This window comes from Erinaceus europaeus, chromosome 16, assembly GCF_950295315.1.
Source record: "Erinaceus europaeus chromosome 16, mEriEur2.1, whole genome shotgun sequence".
Lineage (NCBI taxonomy): Eukaryota > Metazoa > Chordata > Mammalia > Eulipotyphla > Erinaceidae > Erinaceus > Erinaceus europaeus.
Genome location: NC_080177.1, coordinates 32,281,767 through 32,305,739, shown reverse-complemented (window position 1 = coordinate 32,305,739; position 23,973 = coordinate 32,281,767). Strand labels below are relative to the sequence as shown.

The 23,973-nt window shown below is 36.5% G+C and overlaps 1 protein-coding gene across 2 annotated transcripts in view; it reads left to right on the top strand.

The window, feature by feature from the left end:
• Window positions 1-22,961, top strand: part of SNAPC1 (small nuclear RNA activating complex polypeptide 1) — a 29,800-nt gene extending 6,839 nt beyond the window's left edge. The window contains exons 2-10 of one of the 2 annotated variants that reach the window (XM_007519285.3): window positions 1,885-2,044; window positions 2,191-2,331; window positions 3,142-3,246; window positions 4,187-4,345; window positions 6,057-6,125; window positions 9,131-9,193; window positions 12,542-12,686; window positions 18,308-18,406; window positions 22,404-22,961. In XM_007519285.3, coding sequence (XP_007519347.1) covers window positions 1,885-2,044; window positions 2,191-2,331; window positions 3,142-3,246; window positions 4,187-4,345; window positions 6,057-6,125; window positions 9,131-9,193; window positions 12,542-12,686; window positions 18,308-18,406; window positions 22,404-22,456 — 994 coding nt within the window. In that variant the 3' untranslated portion in view covers window positions 22,457-22,961. The remainder of the gene's footprint in view (window positions 1-1,884; window positions 2,045-2,190; window positions 2,332-3,141; window positions 3,247-4,186; window positions 4,346-6,056; window positions 6,126-9,130; window positions 9,194-12,541; window positions 12,687-18,307; window positions 18,407-22,403) is intronic. The other variant, XM_060174869.1, reaches the window with a different exon arrangement.
• The last annotated feature ends 1,012 nt before the right edge of the window (window positions 22,962-23,973 follow it).

Genomic DNA, 23,973 nt, shown 5'->3' with positions numbered 1-23,973 from the left:
TATCCAACAATGACAACAACAATAATAACTACAACAATAAAACAACAAGGGCAACAAAAGGGAATAAATAAATAAAATTAAAAAAAAATAAATAAAAAAATCTGGGCCCCTACTTGCAGCTGGGGAATTTCCTGAGTGGTACAGCAGTGCTGCAGGTATATATCCTTCTTCCTGGCACCCTTGGAAGGTGAGCTAGTAAGGGGGCCTTACTTCTTGCTGTGTTCCCATACTCTAGAGCCTGTAAGAGAATGCAGCATGTAGTAATGCCCCCTTATTAGCTGCCTGGGCTTTGGGAAGTCAGCAGTATGTTCGCTGGCTAAAAGGGCATTTGTGAATTCTAGTCTAGTGTGGATTTGTGAGGATCTGGTCTATTTGTTTGCCAGAAAGTACACTTGATACATATATATCCTCTGATGATTAAATACTTTCTAGTGTTGAGTGTAACATTCCAGGAATTTGTCCCTGGTCTGTTACTATGGCAGTTGTATTCTAGCATGACCCTCCCCAGTCCTTTTCTCATCAAGGTCGGAGAGGATATCTTGATGGCACTTAACAATTCCTGCCTGATTCATATATAGCCTGTAGTTCTTGCCAACAACTCCTTTCTGATTCATATATAGCCTGTAGTACTTGCCTCCCATTCATAACTATAAGATCATGATGAGATTGTGGTTTGATACAATAGGGCATGGCTCCCCTCCCCACTGCCCAGAGTAAAGTTAGTTTACTTTAGAGGTAATTTAAAAAAAAATGTATTTATTGCCTCCAGGGTTATTGCTGGGGCTCTGCCTGCACTACAAATCCACTGCTCCTGGAGGCCACTTCCCCCCATTTTATTGCCCTTGTTGTTATTGTTGGATAGGACAGAGAGAAATCGAGGGAGGAGGGGAGGTGGGGGGAGAGAAAGACAGACAGCTGCAGATCTGCTTCAACGCTTATGAAGCGACTCCCTGCAGGTGGGGATCCAGGGGCTTGAACCGGGATCCATACACCAGTACTTGCGCTTTGCGCCATGTGCGCGTAACCTGCTGCGCTACCGCCGGTCCACCACCTTAGAGATATTTCTTGATTGCATCTTATCACATGGTTAGGTTTCTTGAAGAGAGTATCCCTTTGTCGCCTATAGCTTGGATGTTGTGCTATTGTCCTATGCTGTGAAAACTTGTTTGTTTGGGTTTTGGATCTGTTTCTGTACAGATTTATTTATTGCCTCCAGGGTTATTGCTTTGGCTCGGTGCCAGCACTCTGTACTGCTCCTGGAGGCCTTTTTTTTTTTTTTTTTTAATTGGATAGGACAGAGAGAAATTGAGGGTGGGAGAGGGAGGTAGAGAGGAAGACAGACACCTGCAGACCTGCTTCACCACTTGTGAGGTGACCCTCCTGCAGGGGGGAAGCCAGAGGCTCGAACCAGGATCATTGCCTAGGTCCTTGGACTTCATACTATGTGTGCTTAACCAGGTGCACTACTGCTGGCATCCCAGATTGATTTATGTGTTGCTGTGGTTACTGAAAGAGCTAAGCGTAGATCCTAGCTAATAAGCTGTTCTTTTGACTGCTGTAGTCCATCTTTCTCCCTCTCCCTCCTCAGGTAACATTACATGTTAATATTATATATGTTTCAGATAAACGTCACTAAAAATCTCTCTATATTTGATCTACATTAATTTCACCACTAAAAATTCAGTTCCTCCTTTATCATACCATTGGTTCTATTCAATCTGCTCACCCCCCTTCCCATCCAGTTTCTAGGAACTGCTGGTTAAGCAAATATATATATTTGCCACCTGTGTGATTCCACTGCTCCTAGCAACTTTTTCCCTTTTCTTCCTTTCAAGTTTTTGTTTATTACTTAAAGTCATAATATTTTTTCTTTTTGTTTTCTAGTGGTAAAATGAGAAATTTAGAAAAGAACACATTTACAAAAGAAGCATTAGCTTTGGCTTGGCGGTATTTTTTACCTCCGTACACCTTCCAGATCAGAGTTGGTGCTTTGTATCTGCTATATGGACTATATAACAACCAACTGTGTCAACCAAAACAAAAGGTATTGCTGTTACTTTTCACAGCAGAAATGTGGAACGGGTACAATATTTTTACAAAACAATCTGCTTTGAATAAAGAAGTCATTGTCTTAAAGTATTTGTGAAGAAAATTTACATTTAGTAACTTTTTTCCTTTTCTTGTTTGCAGATCAGAGTAGCGCTAAAGGATTGGGATGAAGTCTTAAAATTTCAGCAAGATTTGATAAATGCTCAGCACTTTGATGCAGCTTATATTTTTAGGAAGTTAAGATTAGACAAAGCATTTCACTACACAGCAATGCCCAAATTGGTATGTTACCTAAAATTTATTTTCAAAATGAGAAGTTGTATGTCACTTTTCATTAAGCTATGCAGTATCCGGAAAGTAGAAATAATACTGTATAGATTTTTGTAGACAGTCCTTTTAATATAGGAAAATAGGCTTCTTGATTACTTAAAAAAAATCAACCCCACTTTTAACTATAATGTACTTTTGGATTCCATTTTTTAAGCAATTTATAAGAAAATTCAGCATCACCATTTGTGATGAATGAAACATTAAAGAGTTTACTAAGAGAGCACTAAAGAATTTTAGTTTAATTTTTAATGTTGGCAAAAAGTTGAAACTTCAACTGATATGGTATTTCTTTAGTCTTGTTTCAGCTGAAACACTGGAATGAAAGAATATTATTAGGTTCTAGTTTTGAATCTGCCACTAGCTCAAAAACCATGTAATTTTCTGCATCTCATTTGGATACTTAAGCATGTAGTATGAAAACTGCGGCTTTTTTGTTTGTTTTTATTTTTTACCTGAGATAATCTGGTTAAAAATAAGTCTCTGGCTTATTGTGGTGCCTAGAATTGAGCTTTTAACCTCTGAGCCTCAGGCGTAAAAATGTGTTACATTAATTGCTATGTTATTTCCCTGGCTGAGGCATCTGAAAGTTATTTCAGTCAATGAAAAATTGATTATTTAATAAATATATACCTAGAAAATGTATGCATAGAACTTTTTGGTTCATTCATGTTTATTGAAAGATACATAGCTGCTTGCTTATAATTTAGTATATAACTAAACTTTCAAAGGTATCAGTTTTAAAAGACTTTCATTATTATATAGCTGTCATACAGAATGAAGAAGAAGATTCAACGAACTGAAGTAACAGAAGAATTTAAGGACCCAACTGATCGTGTAATGAAACTTATCACTTCTGATGTTGTTGAGGTAAATAGGCTTTATATACTTGAAAAAAAAATGTTGTCATCGATGGATTCAGAAAAAAGAAAGTCCTGATTTCAACTATTGTTGAATGATATTACTTTCAATTCCACTTGATCTTAACCTTACCAATGATGAGGTTAATGGGGATTAGCACACAGGTTTTGGGATTTGTGCAAGTTATCTCATTTCAGAAAACCGGGTGAAAGTCATTATATAGGAATTTTCAGCAGAACATAAAGAACTATGTAAATATCCTTAAGGTGACAATATAAAATAATGTGACATTAATTATTAGTAGTGATATTTAATGATGGTATACTATAGCTGGTTTTTGAAATATCCCAGAATACAATTTTGTTAAATAGTCTTTTCTTAGCATTTCCCCACCCAGTATATGTTTGTTGAATTAAATTCAATGACTTCACACCTCTGGGAAGCACCCTTATTCTTCATAAAGTTGCACTATATTGATTTCATGACACTATTTTCAGTGTGCTCTACCCTGTTATCCTCATCAACACGGTCGTTTTAGAAGATAATTGTAGTGAGTCGGGCTGTAGCGCAGCGGGTTAAGCGCAGGTGGCGCAAAGCACAAGGACCGGCATAAGGATCCTGGTTCGAGCCCTGGCTCCCCACCTGCAGGGGAGTCGCTTCACAGGTGGTGAAGCAAGTCTGCAGGTGTCTATCTTTCTCTCCTCCTCTCTGTCTTCCCCTCCTCTCTCCATTTCTCTCTGTCCTATCCAACAACGACAACAACAATAACTACAACAATAAAACAACAAGGGCAACAAAAGGGAATAAATAAATAAAATAAACATTTAAAAAAAAAAAAAGAATTGAGTGTCATTAAAAAAAAAAAGAAGATAATTGTATTTTGTATTAGCTATGCCTTTGAGTCTCTCTTCAAAGCTTGAAATAAAGGACTCACTTTTTTCACTTTTAGGAAATGTTAAATGTTCATGATCATTATCAGAATATGAAAAATAAAATTTCAGCTGATAAATCCAATCCAGACAAAGCCCTCAACTTGATAAAGGATGACTTTTTTGACACCATCAAAAACACAGTTTTGGAACATCAAGAGTGGCACAAAGACAGGAAGGTATGTAAGTGATAGTTCACCTTTGCATTTGCTGTATACGTGACTGGCTAGAGGTAGATGGTTATGTTGAGGTGCAGTATAGTTTAGTGGCTACATTTCTATGAAGCTAAGATCTAGAGGGCTTTTGTAATTCTGGCACTGCTGCTTATGAGCTATGAAATGGTATTTTACAATAAGAATTGACTGTACTTATAGCTACTATATACTACCTGTCGTGGCTTATCTAAATCTTATCGATGCAAGTACTCAATTTAGTTTTCTGTTGTAAATAATGGCCTATTATTCCATATTAGCCATTTGTCTGGAGAAACTTTTTTATTCTGGAAACCATAAGATCAGTTTTACTAAATTTACATAACCATTTCTCCATCTTATTTTAGTAAATACTTCTAGAGAATAAAGTGAAAAATAGTCAATTTTTTACTTTTTATATAATTCTTTTTTATTTTATTTATTTATTTATTCATTGGATAGAGAGAGTCAGAAATCGAGAGGGAAGGGAGGGATAGAGACAGAGAGACACCTGCAGCACTGCTTCACCTCTTGTGAAGCTTTCCCCCTGCAGGTAAGGACTCGGGGCTCGAATCTGGGTCCTTGCACATTGTAACATGTGTGTTCAACCAAGTGCACCACTACCCAGCCCCACATGTTCGACTTTTTAAAAAAAATCTTATTTATTTATTATTGGATAGAGACAGAAATTCAGGGGGAGGAGGAGAGGGATAGAGACAGAGATACCTGTAGCCCTCCTTCACCACTCGTGAAGCTTTCCCCCTGCAGGTGAGGACCAGGGGCTTGAACCCAGGTCCTGGTGCACTATAATGTATGTGCTTAACTAGGTGTGCCACCACCTGGCCCCCTACATGTTCAACTTTCCACAGATGCCAGGTAGTTGTTATTATATGTTACTTTACAGATTTGTTGCCAAATTTTGCTTTCCATTATATAAAGAGAGGTGACTTAAGCTTAGTTTTAGAAAACATAAACAAGGAAAGTGTTAAAATGATGGTCTTGGGAAGAAGAAAATAATCTTCTTCCTCAGCCTATGTTTATTTTAAGGAGAGAACACATTTAATAATGCTAGAATACCTTAAGTGCCACAACAAGTGCTATACAAATAATCTAGACATTTAATGTAAAAATGTTTTATAGTACTCTTAATTATTAACATTTTAGTTATGATTTAAAATATAATTATAAAATTTTAATTATAAAAATCTGAAGGAGGTGGGGGTAGATGGCTTGATCTATGCAAAGAGACTCTTATGTCTGAGGCTTCAAGGTCCCAGGTTCGATCCCTCACATCTCCATAAGCCAGAGCTGATCAGTTCTCTGGGTAAAAAAAAAAAAAAAAATTATGAAGGAAATGAGAATAAATTAATTTTCTTAGTACCACATAAAGTATGTGCTATATTTAACTAGTTAGGAACACTAGGAATTTCTTATTTTTAACTTCTTTATTGGGGGATTAATGGTTTATAGCACTAGGAATTTTATTGATAAATTTTAGAACTATTTTGAAACTGTGATCTAGTGTCAGGTGGTGAACCATGTTCCCATAATTTAAAATGATTAGTTTTTATGTGATTAAAAATGTAAATAATTTTTATTTTTCTGAAACTGAGTGATAATTAATTTTTACTTAGATTAAATTATATATGTATATATGTAATTTTTTCTTTTTCTTTTTTCTTTTTTCTTTAACTTTCAGAACCCATCCTTTAACTCAAAAGATAAAGATGGAGAAGAGAAAAAAGAAGGAAAATCACAAGAAACAGAGGTGAGGAAATTGTAATTTCCTATTAGGAAGTAATTAGGTTAGTTTCTTTTCATTTTATGTGTGGCTACAAGTCTATATTTTTAGCATTATGATTCTTGGACAATTTTGTGATAGATATCTCTTGCTGTGGAAAATAGCACAATGTTTTATGCAACAAACTTTCATGTCTGAGGCACTAGATGTCCCAACACTCAATCCCTGACATCACAATAAGCCAGAACTCAGCAGTGCTCTGTTTAACAATAAAATTAAATGGGTAAATGAATATTTCAAAAAATTCTAGAGCATAAGTTCTTTGAAGAGCTAGTCTATTCTTTACAGGCATCCTCTGTAAGAAGACAACATTGTAGAGCTGATGAGAAAGCATAATGGTTACACAAAAGACTTTCATACCTGAGACTCCAAGCCCCAGATTCTACCACATTAGCTAGAGCTGAGCAGTGCTTTGGTCTTTCTCTGTATGTTTCTCTCTCCATTTGTCTTTCATTAAATCAAGTCTTTTTTTTTTAAGCATTACATGTATATTGGGAATGAGATTGTTAGTAGTTTTTAGGAGGGAAAAGGAAGATGATAGTAGAAAATACTCTTAGTCCTAACAGGAACAGAAAAAGAAAAAACTTTTAAAATATATATGTATTCATTTTTAATACAAAAGAGAAAAATAGAGGAAGATTGGGACACACACAGAAGGAGAGAGAGAAAGAGAGGCAGGCCAGAGCACTGTTCAGCTCTGGCTTATGGTGGTGCTGGGGATTGAACCTGGGATCTCAGAATCTCAGGCATGAAAATCTTTTGTGTAACTATTATGCTGTCTCTTCATTCCAGAAAAAAGGCTTTTGTAATCTGTCTTTTCTCAGTTCTGACTAGTCCTTGTGGCATTCAAGCTTTTATTTACTTCTTTTTCCTCTAGTGTTGTCCATCTACCGGGTAAGACAAGGAGCCATCTGTGGACATAGGTAGATGAATAGAGAGAGAATGGCCTGATCACCCAGGCTTTTACTTTATTTTAAATTGTGAATGAAAGTAGTCAGTAAATGTGGGGACAGTTACCTGCTATAAGAAGGTGGAGTTGTATTATCTGAACATGTACTGATTGGCTTGTAGAATTGCTGAGAGGGCTCTGGTGGTTGACTGTTATCTCAGAGTGGCTGACACACTAACCGAGCTTAGTTAATTATGGAAATAATTGAAGGGAACTTTTTATTCTGGTCCATTTTGGTCAAGAAGTGACAAATGGATTTTGGATTTACATATGTAAAGAATGTACAGGAATTAATCATTGTAGCCTTGCTTGTTACTTCTTTTTTTTAGATAGAGACAGAGAGAAATTGAGATTAAAGGGGGAGATAGAGAGGGGAGGAGACAGAGACACCTGCAGCCCTGCTTCACCACTCATGAAACTTTCCCCCTATAGGTGGGGACCAGGGGCTTGAACCTTGATCCTTGCACACTGTAATGTGTTTGCTTAACCAGGTGCACCGCCCCCCCCCACTTAGCCCCTCTTTTTAAAAAAAAATATCTGTAATGTTACACTGCTTTGAAGTAACTCTTTAATTTTTTTTTCCCCTGCAGTAAATTTTTTTTTTTTTTTTGTCTCTGGGGTTGTTATAGTGAACACTGCTACAGAAATTTCTAATTTTTAACAGGTCAGTAATAGTGTAGAACACTAAATCATAATCACTCTAGTTGTTATGTGTATGAAGTGTAACATTGTGTAGCCTTTCTGTATAAAATAGACAAAAAAAAAAAAGAGTTTGGAGTATTGCACCAAAGCAAACGTCTCTAGGTAGAGGGTGAGGATAGATTTTCAGCTTCACTGTGGCGGGGTAAGGGGTAGGGACACAGATCTTTGATGGTGGGAATGGTATTAATATACATTTCTATTAAAAAAATAGACAAAATAGGAATGGTCCAGTTAGTTTCTTTTTTTACTTACTTAAAATAAGCAGGTGAATCTATTTATTGTATTTGATTTAAAAGAAAACTTTGGGAGTCGGGCTGTAGCGCAGCGGGTTAAGCGCAGGTGGCGCAAAGCACAAGGACCGGCATAAGGATCCCGGTTCGAACCCCGGCTCCCCACCTGCAGGGGAGTCGCTTCACAGGCGGTGAAGCAGGTCTGCAGGTGTCTATCTTTCTCTCCTCCTCTCTGTCTTCCCCTCCTCTCTCCATTTCTCTCTTTCCTATCCAACAATGACAACAACAATAATAACTACAACAATAAAAACAACAAGGGCAACAAAAGGGAATAAATAAATAAAATAAATATTTAAAAAAAATTTTTAAAAAATTAAAAAAAATAAAAAGAAAACTTTATTTGCGAGTGGCCAGGTGGTGGTGCACCTAGTTGAGTATGCATGTTACAGTATGCAAGGACCTGGGTTCGAACCCCTGGTCCCCACCTGCAAGGGGAAAGCTTTGTGAGTGGTGAGGCAGTGTTGCAGGTGTCTCTCTGTCTCCCTCTACTTCCCCTTTCCCTCTCAATTTCTGACTATCCCTATCCAATAAATAAAGTTAGAAAAATTCTTTAAAAAATCTTTATTTGGGATATGTATGGGTAAGGCAAGTCATAAAAGGTATTATTTGGAACATTGTTTTCCAGTTTTCTTTTGTATCAAAGCAGTTATAACCTGCTATGATAAGCTGCTTTAAGAAAAAGTACAGTTATAAAACAAAGAGTGTGGGGTATGTGTCTGTACACAATATGTGTTTGAAGAATGTAATTTTATTTTATTTTAGTTATAAAAAGGAAACACTGACAAAACCATAGGATAAGAGGGGCACAACTCCACACAATTCCCACCACCAGAATTCCATATCCCATCCTGTCCCTTGATAGCTTTCCTATTCTTTAACCCTCTGGGACTGTGGAACCAAGGTCATTGTGGGATCTCCCTGCCTTCTTTTCAAATCTTATTTCTGGTCATAAATCCTCAGGTATTCATAATTTCACTTAATGTTTATGTTTTAACTTTTTCTTCTCTTCCTGTTTATTATTTTGCTTCTAGAGATGTGAAAGGGCAGAATCATTAGCCAAGATAAAATCAAAGGCCTTTTCGGTTGTTGTTCAGGTAAGTTATTGCTATAATATTGTAATTTGGAAATTGACTAAATGCTTTTTATTACTTTTTAAAAAATTGTTTATTTGCTAGAAAGAGAGAAAGAAAGAAAGAAAGGAAGAAAATATCAGAACAGCACTTTGGCATATACAATGCAGGAGACTGAACTTTGGATCTTGTGTCTGCAAGTTCTGTGCTATACCACTAAACCACCTCCTTGGCTACCTAAATGTTTTTTTCTTCTTTTTTTTTTTTTTAAATTTTTTATTTATTTTCCCTTTTGTTGCACTTGATGTCTTTTTATTGTTGTTGTAGTTATTGTTGTTATTGATGTCGTCGTTGTTGGATAGGACAGAGAGAAATGGAGAGATGAGGGGAAGACAGAGAGGGGGAGAGAAAGATAGACACCTGCAGACCTGCTTCGCTGCCTGTGAAGCGACTACCCTGCAGGTGGAGAGCTGGGGGCTCGAACCGGGATCCTTACTCTAGTTCTTGCGCTTTGTGCCACGTGTGCTTAACCCGCTGCGCTATTGCCCGACTCCCAAGTTTTTTTTTTTTTTTAATTTTATTTATTTTATTTTTGAGAGAGATGCAAAGAGCCAGAGAGACACCGGAGCACTGCTCAGTTATGGCTTATGGTGGTACGGGAAATTGAACCTGGAACTTTTGGAGCCTCAGGCATGAGAGTCTGTTTGCATAACCATTATGTTATCTCCACTGCCCAGGGAGATTCCTTAAATTATTATTATTTAAAAAAATTTTTTTTATTAAATATTTTTCTTTTTTTTAATTTTAAATATTTATTTATTCCCTTTTGTTGCCCTTGTTGTTTTATTGTTGTAGTTATTACTGTTGTTGTTATTGCTGTTGCTGTTGGATAGGACAGAGAGAAATAGAGAGAGGAGGGGAAGACAGAGGGAGAGAGAAAGACACCTGCAGACCTTCTTCACCACTTGTGAAGCAACTCCCCTGCAGGTGAGGAGACGGGGCCTCGAACCGGTATCCTTAGGTGGGTCCCTGCGCTTTGCACCATGTGCACTTAACCCGCTGCACTACCTCCCGACTCCCTAAATGTTATTTTCTTCTGAATAATTCATTAGATTTTTTTTTTTCTGGAGGTAGAGTTGTAATACACACACTCTAAGTACAAATGCTAAGTACAGTTATTAAAACATTTCTGTCCCATGCATGGTAACTTTTTTTTTTTTTTTTAGTATTTTTTAAATTATCTTTATTTGATAGAGACAGCCAGAAATCAAGTGGGAAGGGGGTCATGGAGGGAGAGAGACACAGAGACACCAGCAGCCCTGCTTCACCACTTGAAAAGCTTTCCCCCTGCAGGTGGGAAAGGGGCTCAAACCTGGGTCCTTGAGCATTGTAACAAGTATGCTCAACCAAGTGCGCCAGCACCCAGCCCCTGCTTTTTTTTTTTTTTTTTTTTTTTTAAGGACTTAGGTTCAAGCCCTCAGTTCCCACCTGTGGGGTGAAGCTTCACAAATGGTCAAGCAGGGCTGCAGGTGCTTCTGACGCCCATCTCCATTTTCCCCTTCCCTCTCAATTTCTCTGTCTCTATCCAAATAAATAAGTATAAATCAAAAATAAAAATAAAAGCCAGCAACTATAATATAAAGCTAGTCTCTTAGAAATTTTATTAGTTAATTAAATATTAATTTACAAAACTATGAGACAACAGGGGTATAATTCCACACCTTTCTCAACACCAGAGTCTTGTGTCCTTTCCTTCCACTGGAAATGCATGGAACTCTTTAACAATTATTACTATCTGTATGAATATATAACTAAATTGAAAGCCCCTGTGTTAGTAAGGACATTGCTTAATCAAATAAGGAAATTCACTGAATGATGTAACTGAAAAGTCCTTGGATTGTTCCTCGAGTCTCACCTTAAAATCACTTTCACTGTCTTCAAGTAATGTCCACATCAGCTATTGCTTTCCATTTCTATTGGGAGCCATTAAGTTCAATAAAAGAGGTGCTTTTTCTTCTTAATAGAACAACAAAAATTTTTAAAAAAATTTTTTTATTTTTCCCTTTTGTTGCCCTTGTTTTTTTATTGTTGTTGTAGTTATTATTGTTTTTATTATTGATGTCGTTGTTAGATAGGACAGAGAGAAATGGAGAGAGGAGGGGAAGACAGAGAGGGGGAGAGAGAGACACCTGCAGACCTGCTTCACTGCCTGTGAAGTGACTCCCCTGAAGGTGGGGAGTCGGGGGCTCGAGCCCGGATCCTTATACCACCAGTCCTTGCGCTTTGCGCCATGTTTGCTTAACCCGCTGCGCTACCGCCCGACTCCCTCAAAATTTTTAAATTGAGTGATATAGGTCACATACTGAACAAATGCCAGTGTCCATGGGGATGTAGAACTCATTTTTGGTCATATCTGAATCACGTGGCCACACCTAGATTTGGGTACAAAGTAATTTCACTCAAAACACATAGTTGTATATAGGAAAACATACAGTTAATAGTAGAAGACAGAGTAGGTAAATAAGCAGTAAAAAAAAAAAAAAAAAGGATTTTCAAAAGGGTTTATTTATTTTTATGAGTGACAGACAAATACAGAGACCAGAGCACCACATTGTTCTGCTCTGATGCAAGCATTGCCAGGGGTTAAATCCAGGGCCCCATGCAATTCTTGTGTTCTACCCACTGAGCCATCTCCCTAGCTTAGTCATCTTTAGTTGGGATTTTACACCTCCATTTTTTTTATTATTATTTTTTAAATATTTATTTAATTTATTTATTCCCTTTTGTTGCCCTTGTTGTTTTATTGTTGTAGTTATTGTTGATGTCGTTGTTGGATAGGACAGAGAGAAATGGAGAGAGGAGGGGAAGACAGAGAGGAGGAAAGATAGACATCTGCAGACCTGCTTCACCGCTTGTGAAGCGACTCCCCTGCAGGTGGGGAGCCGGGGTTCGAACCGGGATCCTTATGCCAGTCCTTGTGCTTTGTGCCACTTGCGCTTAACCTGCTGCTTTACAGCCCGACTCCCTACACCTCCATTTTTACAATCATACAGTTTAGCTGTGATTTCTCCCAGCAACCACACAAATAAAATATTTCTGACTGAAATAGCACTGAATTAAGCTTCATGTGCAAATGACTACATTTTAACCCAATTTGAACAGTGCTGCCAGCTGCCAGGAAATGATGGTAGTATAAAGGTAAAAGGACAAGTATTAGTCAGGTCAGCATTATGGAGCTTTATGACAACCATTTCTGTAAATCTTTCCTTATCTTGATTGTATATGTGTATAATTTTTCTGCAAATTATCAGTCATTCATTTGTGCGGTTAATTAATTCATTCATGCGGTTAATTGGATTTCAAACTCTTAAGGCATCGAAGTCAAGGAGACACCGTCAGGTCAAACTTGACTCATCTGACTCTGATTCTGCATCTGGTCAAGGACAAACCAAAGAAACTAGGAAAAGAAGAAATAAAGAGACATCAAAACCAAAAGGAAGGAAGCTGTCTTCCAGAGGTAACATTTAAAAGTTATACTAAGACTCAGTAAGAGAAAGAATCTCATTTTTATGACCTCTCCTCAATATAATTATTTATTTATTTTGCTATGCTGGTGTCTTATGTGTGTGGATTGCACCACTACTGGACTGACTTTTCCTCTTTTTATTTCTGATTCATATATTTTAAGGGAGAGTAAGAGACACCACAGCGCTGCTCCACTATGGAGCTTCCCCGGTGTTAAGGTGTTCACATGTGTTGCTTGATCTTAAGCCTAGGGCTTTATATGGTAAGGTAACACACCCTACTGGGCAACTACTGTTATCTCCTACTGTTATCTCCTGGTCCCTACCATTTTCTCTCTTAAAATACTTGTGGGGGTTGGGTGGTGGTGCACCTGGCTGAGCATACACATTACAATGTGCAAGGACCCAGGTTCAAGCTTCTGGTCCCTATCTACAGATGGGAAGATATACAAATGGTGAAGCAGTGCTGCAGGTATCTCTCTCTCTCTCTCTTCTTCCCTTCTCAATTTCATCCTGTAATATAAAAAAAAAGATATTAAAAAATACTTTTTGGAGGACTTCGGGAAATTTATTTTTAGTAAGGAGACAAAACATTGTTCTGCCTTTTTGATGTTTTACATGTTTTGCCTTTAGTTTTTATATGATGCCATGAATTTAACTCAGAGCTTCATGCATGCAAGGCCTGTAATCTACTACTTAACCTCCCCTTGTCCAAAGATTCTTAATATTAAAAATAAGTTTATTATTTTTTTTTGTATAGGTAACAAAGCTTTTGTGAGATTTATATGCTGAAAACTATTTAAAAAAAGCATGAAGAAAATCAAGGAACATTTAAACAAATATATTCATGAATTGGAAGACCCCAATGTCATTAAAATGTCCACTAATCTCAAATTGTTATAAAGATTAAGGGGCCAGTTGGTGACATACCTGGTTGAGTGCACATGTTACAATGCACAAGGACCCAGGTTCTAGCCCCTGGTCCCTGCAGGGAGAAAGCTTTGTGAGCGGTAAAGCAGTGCTGCAGGTGTCTTTCTTTTCCTCTCTGCCTCCCCTTTCCTCTTGATTCCTGGGTGTCACTATCCAATAGGTAAATGAAGATAATTAAAAAAAAAAACATTAAGACTAATTGAATTCCAATTAAAAAAAACATTAGTAGGGTTTTGTTTTATATAAATTAACAAATTTATTCTAAAGTATGAAAGTACAGAAATTCTAGAGTAGATAAATATTAAAGGTAACTATAGATATTTAGAAACCAAGAGTTTCTGTGCTGTGAAAAGATAATACACTGGGCAGGGGTAGATAGCATAATGGTTAGGCAAAGAAACTCTTAATCCTGAGGCTCCCAGGTTCAATCCCCTGCACTACCATAGGCCAGAGCAAAGCAGTACTCTGGTAATAAAATAAGATAAAATAAAATAAAATAAAATAATAATACACTCAAATCATTGGAAAAAAACAATCTGGAATTACATGTAGACATTCTTGTTTAACTTTATTTTCAACATAGATACATAAGTATTTCAGCAGAGAGAAGATAGTCTTCAGTAAATGATGCTGATATATTTTTATCACTGTATCCCTGTGCAAAAACAACCCCATGCCTCATATCCTATCTAAGAATTAATTCAAAATGAACTATATATGTAATTGTGAAAGCTAAAATTATAAATTTGTACAAGAAAACATTTTTTAATTTTAATTTTTATTTATTGATAAGGACAGCCAGAAATTAAGAGGGAAGGGGGTGATAGAGAGGGAGAGAGACAGAGAGACACCTGCAGCCCTGCTTTGCTACTTGCAAAGCTTTCCCCCTGCAGGTGGGGATGGACTTGAACCCTTGTCCTTGCATCCTTGTGCATTGTAATATATGCGCTCAACCAGGTGCGCCACCACCTGGCTCCTAAGAAAACATTATTTATGGTGAATTTTTTATATATGACAATAAAAACAAGCTACAAAAGAAAATAAATTGGTTGCCTTGTGTGTCACCCAGATTCAAAGCCAGTCCCCACCACATTAAAGGAAGTTTCAGTCTCTATCTAAAAATAAAATAAACAAATAAAATGTACTTCCTCAAAATTAAAATTATTATTTTGCCTTCAGGGTTATTGCTGGGGCTCAGTGCCTGTACTGTGAATCCACTGCTCCTGTAGCCATTTTTTTCATTTAAAAAAATTTTTTTTTTTTATTTAGGGAGGGTAGGACAGAGAGAAATTGAGAGGGAGAGCGAGAGAGAAAGACACCTGCAGACCTGCTTCATCACTTGTGAGGCGACCCCTCTCCTGCAGGTGGGGAGTCGGGCTCAAACCAAAATCCTCGCATAGATCCTTGTGCTTCATTTTCTGTGTACTTAACTTGGTGCACTACCACCCGGCCCCCAGAATTATTTGGAAAACACTTTGCTGCAAGTGTCTGTCTCTCTCCCTCTGTTTTTCCCCCATCCCTCTCCATTTTTGGCTGTCTCTGTCCAATAAATACATAAATATAATTTTTTAAAAAATCTTCAGAGCATCATGATTCCACTTCTGTTCATAAAAACACAGGTAGATGTGGTCTGGGAGGTGGCACAGTGATAAGGCTTTGGACTTTCAAGCATGAGGTCCTGAGTTCGATCCCCAGCAGCACATGTGCCAGAGTGATGTCTGGTTCTTTCTCTCTCCTCCTATCTTTCTCATTAATAAATAAATAAAATCTTAAAAAGAAATACAGATAGAATCATTTTTTTTTTTATGAGTGAGAGAGAGACAGAGAAAAAGACCAGAGCACTGCTCAGCTCTGGCTTATGGTGGTACTGGAGATTGAACCTGAGATATTGGACCCTCAGGCATGAAAGTCTTTTGCATAACCATTAGGCTGTCTCCCCAGCCTAATTTTGACAATCCAAGTGAGCTATTTCACTGGTTCTCCTTGTTATTTTTTAGAATTTTATTAAGTATATCTCTTAAGTTGTAGTTAATCATTATGTCACTAGGGAAGTTTGTTTTCCAACTGTTAATTTTTAATGTGGAAATCTTTTTCTTGCCATTTTAAATAGTTTATTACATTACAAATGTGGCTTTAAAACTATTGAAATATGGGTGGGGGTAGATAGCATAATGGTTATGCAAAGAGACTCTCATGCCTGAGACTCTTAAGTCCCAGGTTCAATCCCCTACACCATCATAAGCAGAGCTGAGCATGCTCAGGGGGGAAAAATATATTGAAATTTTATGAGTAAAAAAAAAAAAATCTACTAGTAGTTTTGGGGTAGATTTTACTGATTAGAATTTTGTTAAAAATAGTTTTTTGTTTTTTTTTAGATTCAGTCTTGAATCTAAAAAAAAAAAAACACTACCCACTGTGCTACTTCAGCTTCATCAAATAATCAAGCCAATTTAAAGTTAATAGTGTTGTTTCTTTTTTTTTTTTCCTGTTATTACACATTACTGAATTAATGTTAATTTACAGCAATGTTGTCACAGAGATACAGTTCACACTTCCCCAAGATCCCTGGGAAGGAGCACAGTGGGTAGATAGTGTTGGACTCTTAGGAACACTTGAATTTGATCTTCCAGAGTGCCCAAGTGATGCTTTACTTCTCTCTCATGTTTATAAATAAATCTTTTAATGATATGTGTGTGGGAACCAAGTGGTGATGCACCTGGTGGGTACATCGATCACAGTGCATAAGGACTCAAGTTCAAGCCCCTGGTCCTCACCTGCAGGTGGGAAGCATCACAAGTGCTGAAGTAGTGCTGCAGATGTCTCTCTTTCCCTTCTTACTTCCCTTTCCCTCCTCTCAACTTCTGTTTCTACCCACAATAAATAAATAAAGATGTATTTTAATATTTATTAAATAATAACAAAGATCCTCTTAAAACATTTATATTCTTACAAGTAAAAGGTTAAACTGATATTTATATAATAAAAGAGGAAATATGAAGTATGTTTTTGAAAAAAAATTTAAATAAGTACTGTTTTAAAAATTAAAATATGATAGTTCCTGAAAGGTTATCAATTATCTTAAAATAATGTAAAATAACGTAATTAATAATAGCTCTTGCAAGTAAAGGTAAAATTCTTTTCCAATGGCTTAATGAGAAATTAGAATTACTTTACTAAGTTTGAACTGTATTTAAAATGGAAGCTTCTTGCTACAGTTTACTCAACTCCATCTTACAGCAATTTGTACATTCCATACAGTCTGTACACCATTTAATTCCTAGCTTACACCTGTCCAGAAGGAAAAAAAATACATTTAATTTATTTTCTCCTTTATGAAGTACAGTGTTAGAATACCATGGAATCCATGGTTAATATGTATTGAGGCCCTGTTATATGTCAGATACTTTTGTATGTGTTGGGAATTTATCAATAATAAACTATAATCTATCCTTGCAAAGCTTATATTTTAGTGAGAAGAAGTTGGCTATATATGGCACATTAAGTGGTAACAGTATTATAGAGAAAATGTCAGCATGAGGAAGAAAGAATCTATGTAGAGGAGTTGCTATTGGGGCATGGAATTTATGTACTAAATGAGTCCTGATACATTTGACTAAGATACTTCTCCAGGTAACAGAAGCTTGTAAAGAGCCATTAATGTTTTAGAATATAGAAAGTCACTAGCAAATTATAGGAAGAAAACACCAGAGATGTGATGAAAAGAGTGTCTGTAGAAACAAGGCTATTCTATATAAAGAGCTTTGTCTTTTGTGATCTGTTGGTGGAGCATGAGGGATCTTGGGGAAGTGTGAACTGTATCTCTGTGACAACATTGCTGTAAATTAACATTAACTCAGTAAAGTGCAATAAGAGGGGAAAAAAAAAGAAGGGTATTAACTTTAAATTGGCTTGATTATTTAATGAAGCTGAAGTAACTAAATGATTATTCCCTGATGCCTGCTGATATAATCTATGTTGTGTGTGATATTGAATAAGATAGCCATGTCTGGCTAATTTTATTTCTTTCCTTTTCTTCTGATTTCTTTAATGGAGGAGTCAAAGACTATTTTCAAATATATTAATACTTAAAAAAATAAATTTTAAAGGCCAGAATGGTAGCTCACAGTGAAGTGCATGCCTTTCATGTTTAAGGCCCTGAGCTTCAATTCCTGGCACTGCATACAAATAGCAAAGACAAAACCAAGTAGAATATTATAAATGGTTGAGTGGTGCTCTGGTCTCTGTCTGTCTCCCTCCCCCCTCCAAACCATACATTAAAACAAAATTTAAAATATATTTAAAATGAATATTTCTACTTACCATTACAGTTTTAGCTTTTACATTTGTAAGCATCTTTTATGCTACTGTAATTATGACATTATTTGTGTAAAAGTTTTCTTTTTTTAAAATTTTTTTTAAAGAATAACATCAGGGCTGGGTGGTGGCACACTTGGGTGAGCATACAAAATATAATGTCCAAGAACCCTGGTTCAAGCCCCCAGTCCCTATCTGCATGGGGGAGGCTTCACAAGCTGTGAAGCAGGACCACAGTTGTCTCTCTGTGTCTCTTATTTTCCCCTTCCTTTGTGATTTGTCTATCAAATAAATAAAATATTTAAAAAATATTTATAAGAAAAATAGCATTCTATACTTTCATGTAAAATTATTTTCCATTTATTTTCAGGTAACTTGCAGAATATACATAAAGAAGAAAAATCTTTAAGGCTCAGTATGCCTGTAATTACAGAAGAGGAAGAAGAGAATGAAAGTTTTAGTGAAACAGGTACAGATGAAATTTTGTCAAATTTCTCAAGGAAACTTACACTGTTTTGAATCCTTGAAGAGCATGACAGTAGGCTGTGTGAGCTCTTGTGATGTTTTTAACTTTGACACACTGGAAAATTTTAATACTAATCATGACACATTAGAATAATAGTAATGTGGGACTAGACAATGGCACATATTATCATGTGCAAGAACCCAGCTTCAAGCCCTAGCTCCTCAAATTTGGGGGGAAGCCCCACAAGCAGTGCTGCAGGTGTCTCTCTCCCTCCTTCCTCCCCTTTTCTGTTTTTCTTTGTATCAAAAAAGAAAGGGGTGGGGTAGGATGGAATTGACCTCCTGAAGTGGGGAATTTGTCATATAGCCATTGAGCTCCAGATATAACCTGGTGGCAGTAAAAGTGGTAATACAGTAAGTAAATGAATATGGAGAGGCAGAGGCCAATGGAGATGAAAAATAAAGGTTAGGAAAATATCATTAGTAAATGACCTTTCCCAGTCATGCTGATGTCTGGAATATATTTCTAGCAAAGTCCAAACCTCATAAAACAGGAATTTCTGGATATGGCATTTAAAAAAGATGTTATTGTGAAAAGATGCACATTTCAAATTCTAGTAACTAAAATGCTCATCTACAAAATAATTATAACTAGATAATCATAACTAAATTGCATAGTGTGAATTAAAATAAACATACCTTTTAGTGTTGTTTTCACAATTTATATTTATCAAGGAATATTATATGTAGCTATTTTCTCTCTTAGTAATTATAGTATCACAGAAATTAAGTTGTATTTAACATACTATGCTTGATAACTAGCAATCCATTAATGATGATAATGTTTTTTAAGAATATTACTGGGGTTTGGGCAGTAGGTAATGCAGCGGGTTAAGTGCATATGGCACAGAGTAAGGACTGGTGTAAGAATCCCAGTTCCAGCCCCTGGCTCCCCACCTGCAGGGGAGTCGCTTCATAGGTGGTGAAGCACGTCTGCAGGTGTCTATCTTTCTCTCCCCCTCTGTCTTCCCCTCATCTCTCCATTTCTCTCTTTCCTACCCAACAACAACGACATCAATAATAATAACTACAACAACAGTAAAACAACAAGGGCAACAAAAGGGGGGAAAATGCAAAAAAAAAAAAAAAAGAGAATATTACCTAATCACCACCTTCAAGGGAAAAGTGTCACAAGAGGTGAAGCATTGCTGTAGGTGTCTTCTTTCTCTCTGTCTCCCCCTTCTGTCAATTTCTCTGTCACTGTACAACAAATAAGTAAATAAATAAAATGTTTTTTAAAAAACAACATGACATAATCAGGTTTTCTTTTAAGTTCATTTAATTAATTTATTATTGGATAGAGAAAGAGAAATTCAGAGGAGAGAAGGAGATAGGGAGTGAGATAGACACCTGCAGGTCTACTTTACCACTCATGAAGCTTCCCCCCTGCAGGTGGGGACCAGGGCCTTGAACCTGGATCCTTGCACACTACAGTGAGTGTGCCTAACCAGATGCACCATGGCCTGGCCCTGTCAGGTTATTATTATTATTATTATTATTATTATTAGGATTTTATACTCATTCAGCAAGCATGTATTAAATACCTATGGTATTTCAAGCACTTATCCAGGTGCAGGGCTATAAAGATACACACAATAAGAATTTAAGAACTGGGGGTGGGGCAGGAGGTAGCACACTGGGTTAAGTGCACAAAGTATAAAGCACAAAGATCTGGGTTCAAGCCCCCAGCTCCCCACCTGCAGGGGCATTGCTTAACAAAAGGTGAAGCAGGTATGCAGTGTCCAGCTTTCTCCTAATCTCCCTCTCCCCTCTCTATTTCTCTTTGTCCTTCCCAATAAAATGGAAAAAATGGCTTCCAGGAGCAGTGAATTTGTAGTGCCAGGGATAACCCTGGAGTTAAAAAAAAAAAAAAAAGAACCATATTATTTTGACCATAGTTGTATAGATCTGAGCACAGTGACAAGGCCATTAATAGTAGATATAAGTAATATTTGTCAAATGAATCAGATCAGTCTGATTTCCCAAGGGCCTTACAGTTTATTGGAAAGAAAAGAGCTTGATATGTTAAGGAAAGTAGAACTAGAGTGCCATAGTAATAGCAAAGAATAGGCAATTAAAAGGGAATATTTGTTTCTTCAGAAATTCAGTGCTTCTGTGGTTTGCTCATACCATCATAAAAGTGTCCTTTACAATCTTGTGTTGAGATTTCAGACTGTACTTTCCAAGTTTGATTGGAGGCTTATTGTGAATAAATAGTTAAATAAAAGCATACACTTAGGGGGCCTGGTGGTAGTGTATCAGGTTGACACAAGGACCAGCATAAGGATCCAGCCAAGCCTGGGCTCCCCACTTGCAGGAAGTTGTCACTTCAAAGGCAGTGAAACAGGTCTGCAGGTATCTATCTTTCTCTCTCTCTCTCCCCCCCTCCCCCTCCCCCCTCCCCCCTCCATCTCCCTCTCCCTCTCCCTCTCCCTCTCCCTCTCCCTCTCCCTCTCCCTCTCCCTCTCCCTCTCCCTCTCCCTCTCCCTCTCCCTCTCCCTCTCCCTCTCCCTCTCCCTCCGTCTCCCTCCCTCTCCCTCCCTACTCTTGATTTCTCTGTGTCCTATCCAACTACAACAGCAAGGACAACGAAATGGGAAAAATGGCCTCCAGGAGCATTGGATTCATAGTGCAGTCACTGAGCCCCTTGCACGACTCATTCTAAAATCCATCAACTTGTTTTTCAAAAATGTTGGGGTCTTTTGTTGTTGTTTGTTTTTATTAAATTACTTGTATATGTACATAATTTAACAATTCAGATAACTTTATAATGCTGTTTATAAGAAACCACAATCTTATGATTCTGACTCACAATTCATACTTCCTAGAGACAGTCACTTCTATCCGTTTACTAATTATTTTGGCATTTCCATGTCTCTGAATAACATGTTTATATTGTTATTTCATATTTCAGTTCAATGGGTTATCTAATGACAGCCAATTAAGGAAGGTGAGGATTTAGTTCTCCTTCACCACCTATTCCAAACATATGCAGAACTTCTACCCCCACCCTCCCAATATAATTGATTTTAACCAGATCAGAATTTAGCATTTAGATAGCATTGATGTCAAGACCATATAATATACCATCTGTATACTTGTTTGCCCCAGATAATTCATGATTTTTTTCTTACTCATTTGTTATATATTTTTTACTATGTACCTGTCACTTATTTTTTTCTATTTTCCTCAGTTTTATAAATTTATTGGCAATTCAAACACACTTGACATTATCATTTTTAGAGTGTCTTTGAGCCTCTGACTTGCTTTACCCCAAATAGTTTGTTCTCTTGGTCTGCTATCCTGACTCTTCCTTTATTCTAAAAGTCCTCTTTTCTTAACTTTTTTCTTTTCTTTTTCTCATCCCTTTCCTATAATTCTGCTTTTGTTTTTCATTGGTGGGGAATATTTCCTTTCTTCACATTTGTCCTGTAACTTTCATGCTTTTCTTCTTTCTTGAAGATCAGTAGCTTTTATGTTCACAGTTGTTTCTAGATGAGCACTTAAATTTGAGTGTTGGTCATGACAGCTGCTAGGATAGTTAAGAAAAATGTATAAGTACTTGTGAATATTGGGTTATATTTTCAGGTTTATAGAAATGAAGTAGTACTCTCACTCATGTTTTCTATCTTAGCACAGGTCTAGAAAGCTGTCAGACCTGTCATAATGATTCCCATCATAAGCAGGGCATACCCATATGAACCAAATTCAAAGGTAGGATTTAGAATAACTAGGATCTACATTAGTAAGTGTTCAACTAAAGTTTTTTTTTTGAAGAAACAAATATATAACACATATCTGGCTTCTTGTTTGATATCTGCTGTGAAAGCATTCTAACTCTTAAATAGGAATTAGTTAAACATCTATATAGTTTAAATATATATTATCCAGAAGAGTTGTGATTTTGTTAGACCTGACAGTCTTCATTTTGTTATCTTTAGAGTTCATGGCACCAAAGAAGAAAAGAAAACACAGAACAAAGAGCCTGGTATAGAATTCTTAATTTTGAGCTTCCTGACAAAGGGAAAAATTCATATTTTATGTGTTAAAGAAGAAAACTGCTGGTATTTAAAATAACTGCTATAATTGTAGGTTAGTAGTGGTAATAGTAACTATTCCATTGAAATCCTTTTAATTGAAACTAATATTTATAATACAAATGACTAATTTGTATCTATAATTTCATGATGAATTTGTTTATATTGTATATTACTACTTTATATGATGTTGAGTGCATAAAGTTTTTGTGTTGCTTTATTTTTTAATACATGAAACATATGGTCAGTAATATATAACTTAGAAAGCACACTTTCTATTTCTGTAATCAATTAAATCTGTAGTACTTGTTTTAAAGTTTGCTTGTCTTAATATGAGGGTAAATATGTTTTTATATGTGCACATCCATGCCTGTATATGTATCTATGCCATATGATGATTACTCAGATTAAGTATAATACTTAAATACTGATTATTTCTAATAAAACCTTTACGACTGGTAATGGAAATTCTGGATTGTTTTTATGGTACAGAATAGTTGATAGTTTCAGTAAAAAATTCATACTTTTATAAATGTGCCTGTCTGTTAAATTCTCCTTCACAACATTTCAAGCCATATCACTTGAATTACTGCCTATAGTAGACCATAATCATATCTTGCAGTTGGTTTGTTCTATCTCACAATTAATTGCCTTCCATGTTGTGTTCCAACTTAAAAAAAAATCTTTATTTATTGGTAGAGACAGTCAGAAATTGAGGGGGCAGGGGGTGAAAGAAAGGGAGAGAGACACCTGCAGCACTACTTGTAAAGTTTTCCCCCTGCAGGGGGGCTCGAACATGCATCCTTGCTCATTGTAACGTGCACTCAACCAGGTGTGCCATCACCTGCCCCCTGTTCCAAGTTTGTATTCAGGAATCCTATTAATACATTGAGTGAAAATTATGCTGCCTATAATCTTTAAAGATTACGAATGCAAATTTATATAAAATGGATTTATTTGAATTTCTGCTCTCACATTAGCTGGTAAACAAAATTGTTCTCCTTGACTGACTTCCAGTGTTTGTAGTACTATATGGGTGAGTTTGATAATTTAAACACTGGAAGAACTTCTGAGATTTTAAAATCCTAGATTTGGTCACTTGTATGTATGACTAGTAGTATACTATCTTATTTGCTACCACTTGTCTGATCATGAATGTTTATAAACAATGTAAAACTAAAGCCATCTTTTTTTTCTTTTCTTTTTTATCGAAGGGGTTAATTCTTTACAGTGCAATCATTAACATATGTATACAATTTCATTATGTAATAGGCCCCCCAAGTTTTCTTCTTATCCTCCTCCTCCCTCCCCAGAGTCCTTTGCTTTGGTGCCATATACTATGTCCAGTCCATGTTTCACTTTGTGCTCTCTCTCTCCATCACTACTTCATTAAGTCCTGCTAGCAAGTGAGATCGTTTGATATTCATCCTTCTCTTTTTGGCTTAGCTCACTCAATATGATATCTTCAAGTTTC